Source organism: Nilaparvata lugens, chromosome 1, assembly GCF_014356525.2.
Source record: "Nilaparvata lugens isolate BPH chromosome 1, ASM1435652v1, whole genome shotgun sequence".
Taxonomy (NCBI): Eukaryota; Metazoa; Arthropoda; class Insecta; order Hemiptera; family Delphacidae; genus Nilaparvata; species Nilaparvata lugens.
In genome coordinates, this window is record NC_052504.1 from 5,144,866 (window position 1) to 5,147,293 (window position 2,428).

Consider the following 2,428-nt stretch of genomic DNA (forward strand, 5'->3'; position numbering starts at 1 on the left):
TGAAACACAATTCAGAACGCTAACTTTCAACACAAGTCAATTATTATAATCGATACTAGGAAATTTTAATCACATTATATTTTATGTGATATTTCCAAGATCATTTGAAAATATGTATGAAGGCTTCATGTAACTGTTGAAATTGGTAATTATTTGGATGGAACTTGAAATACTAGATTAAGAATTTTATTTTAAGGTGGAATTTTCAATTGGGATAGAATTAGAAAATTCAAAATTTTAACTAATCAATCCCAAAGGTAACTATTATCACATGCTGCTTAATCACATATAATCAGTAGAAGGTAACCGATAGGGAAATAACAAAGATAATAGTGCTCTTGAATTTATAAATTTTCTATATGGCTGTAATTAAATAGACAGTGAGTGAGTGAGTCAGTTCTATACACATTCGCATACGTACCGGTATTCTAGTACAAGTTGACCATAATATATTAGGCTTTATACAGTACCCGTGAGTTTCAAATCATTGAGCTCCTTAGGATGATCAACCGTCCTAGAACTTCATCAAGAAGAAAGACGAGGAGTCACTGGCAGGATTTCTTGGACAATACATCTATTCACGGAATGAGGTATATATTCGGCCGACACAGACATTGGATTGAAAGACTGTTCTGGTCTATGGTTTTGATAAGTTGCATTGTCTCGCTATTAACAATTTACCAGATCAAAATGGTTCAATGGAGAAACACACCGATGACAATGTTGAGGGAGACCACCCCTCAGCACACCTCTTCTTTGACTGCTCCTGCTTTAACTATTTGTGGTTTGGAGTATGTTATAGTTTCTCACTTTGCTAAAGACATGATCGATTTAACCGAATATGTTGAAGAAATGTTAGAATTTGAGTTTCCACAATTTTTCAAAATGCAGAAAAATCATGACATTCATGATTCAGTGTTGAAAGTGGCTGACATTCTTGGCATGACTGAAGTATTGTTCGATTCCAAGCTGAATCGCAGCATCAAGAGGACCAATAGTGGAGAGAGATTTATCATATCGGATTCGATTCTTGAAAAAGGATATGATGCTTTGTTCAGCCGATACCTATTAACAATTGTTTTTGAAGCATTCTGTTTCCGCACTTTTACGTTCAGGGGACTCTGCTTTTCATGCAACATTCTCCCGCCTTCAAGAATTTACAAGAACAATACAGTGCGGAATTTTCTCCGTTCAGATACAGAAATAAACCGCTTCCACGGTTTTGGTGGAAAAATAGGGCTTCAATTGAACAATGATACAATACATGGATTCCCTTCATTAACGTTTGGATCCGCGGGAAACAGATATTTGGATAGTCCTCCGGAAATTTACCCAAGAATTTACGAAAAATTCAATATTCCTAAAGACAAAGATAACGATTACGAAGATTATGATAACAATGATGATTCGACAAATAAATACTATGGATATTATAAATTGCTGCTTTATTGGATTAAGCGTCATATCGAAGAAAACACCAGTCTCATGTTCACAATTCACAATCCTTGGGATGTACCAAATCCATTCATGAGATGGCATCGTCTCAAGGAATCAGAAAGAGTTAAAGTTAATGTAGAAGTTGACCAGGTCTTGCAATACCCTTTGGATGATGGCGACTTGTTGAAGAAAATCTCAACCACTCAGGAATGCTATAATACATCTGGAAAACAACTGGACTTTTTTCAGTATTACACACATCAAAACTGTTTGATAGAGTGCTCAACCAAACAAGTATTGAAGAAATGCGGATGTGTTCTGTTTTTCATGCCACACAACGAGTCAACATACATTTGTGCAGATAGCAACAACTCCTGCGCATTGAATTTAGCAAAAAAGGTTCATTATAACTCAAGTGACGAATATTCTGAAATGTCTTGCGACTGTTTGCCTTCTTGTAACTTCACTGAATATAAGGTTACATGGGTTGAATTGGAGGAATATATTATTGATTCGATCGATACTGACGATCCTTCTGCAATGCACGCTATCGGAGTTGAATTCAGGGATGATCTTTACCATCCAAAAATTCGTACTTATGCGTACAACAGCTATACTATAATTGATTCCACCATTTTCTACGTGGACGTGTTTTTAGGTGTAAGTATGTTGACTATAGCCGAGATATTCTACTATACTTTGTTGTATATTATTGATATTCTAAAGAAAATATATTATCGAGGATATTAAGAATTTGTAAGACCAGAACTTGAATGAATGAAATTGACTTGTCTTTCTCCACCTAGAGATTCCTCCTTTTTGTAGGGAGTCAATTTGAGGGATAAAATGAGAGAAAAAGTACAAACTTAAGGATTATAATTGTATAACAGAATCAGAGACAAACGAATAGACTTACGCTTATCCTTTCTCTAGGATAGAATGTTGAGAATGTGTAATACCAGCACGAAATGGCCGTCGCCACACCAAAGAA

At 35.5% G+C, this 2,428-nt stretch overlaps 1 protein-coding gene across 1 annotated transcript; it reads left to right on the top strand.

The window, feature by feature from the left end:
- Positions 1 to 522: 522 nt before the first annotated feature.
- Positions 523 to 2,101, top strand: LOC120352451. The gene is made up of 2 exons (XM_039433029.1): positions 523 to 1,173; positions 2,096 to 2,101. Exons 1-2 carry the CDS (start codon positions 586 to 588, stop codon positions 2,099 to 2,101), a joined length of 594 nt encoding a protein of 197 aa, XP_039288963.1. The 5' UTR covers positions 523 to 585.
- Positions 2,102 to 2,428: the final 327 nt, after the last annotated feature.

What these genes read in the sequence shown, in the direction of transcription:
- LOC120352451 (XM_039433029.1), top strand. Translation starts at nt 586, where the DNA reads ATGAGGTATATATTCGGCCGACACAGACATTGGATTGAAAGACTGTTC.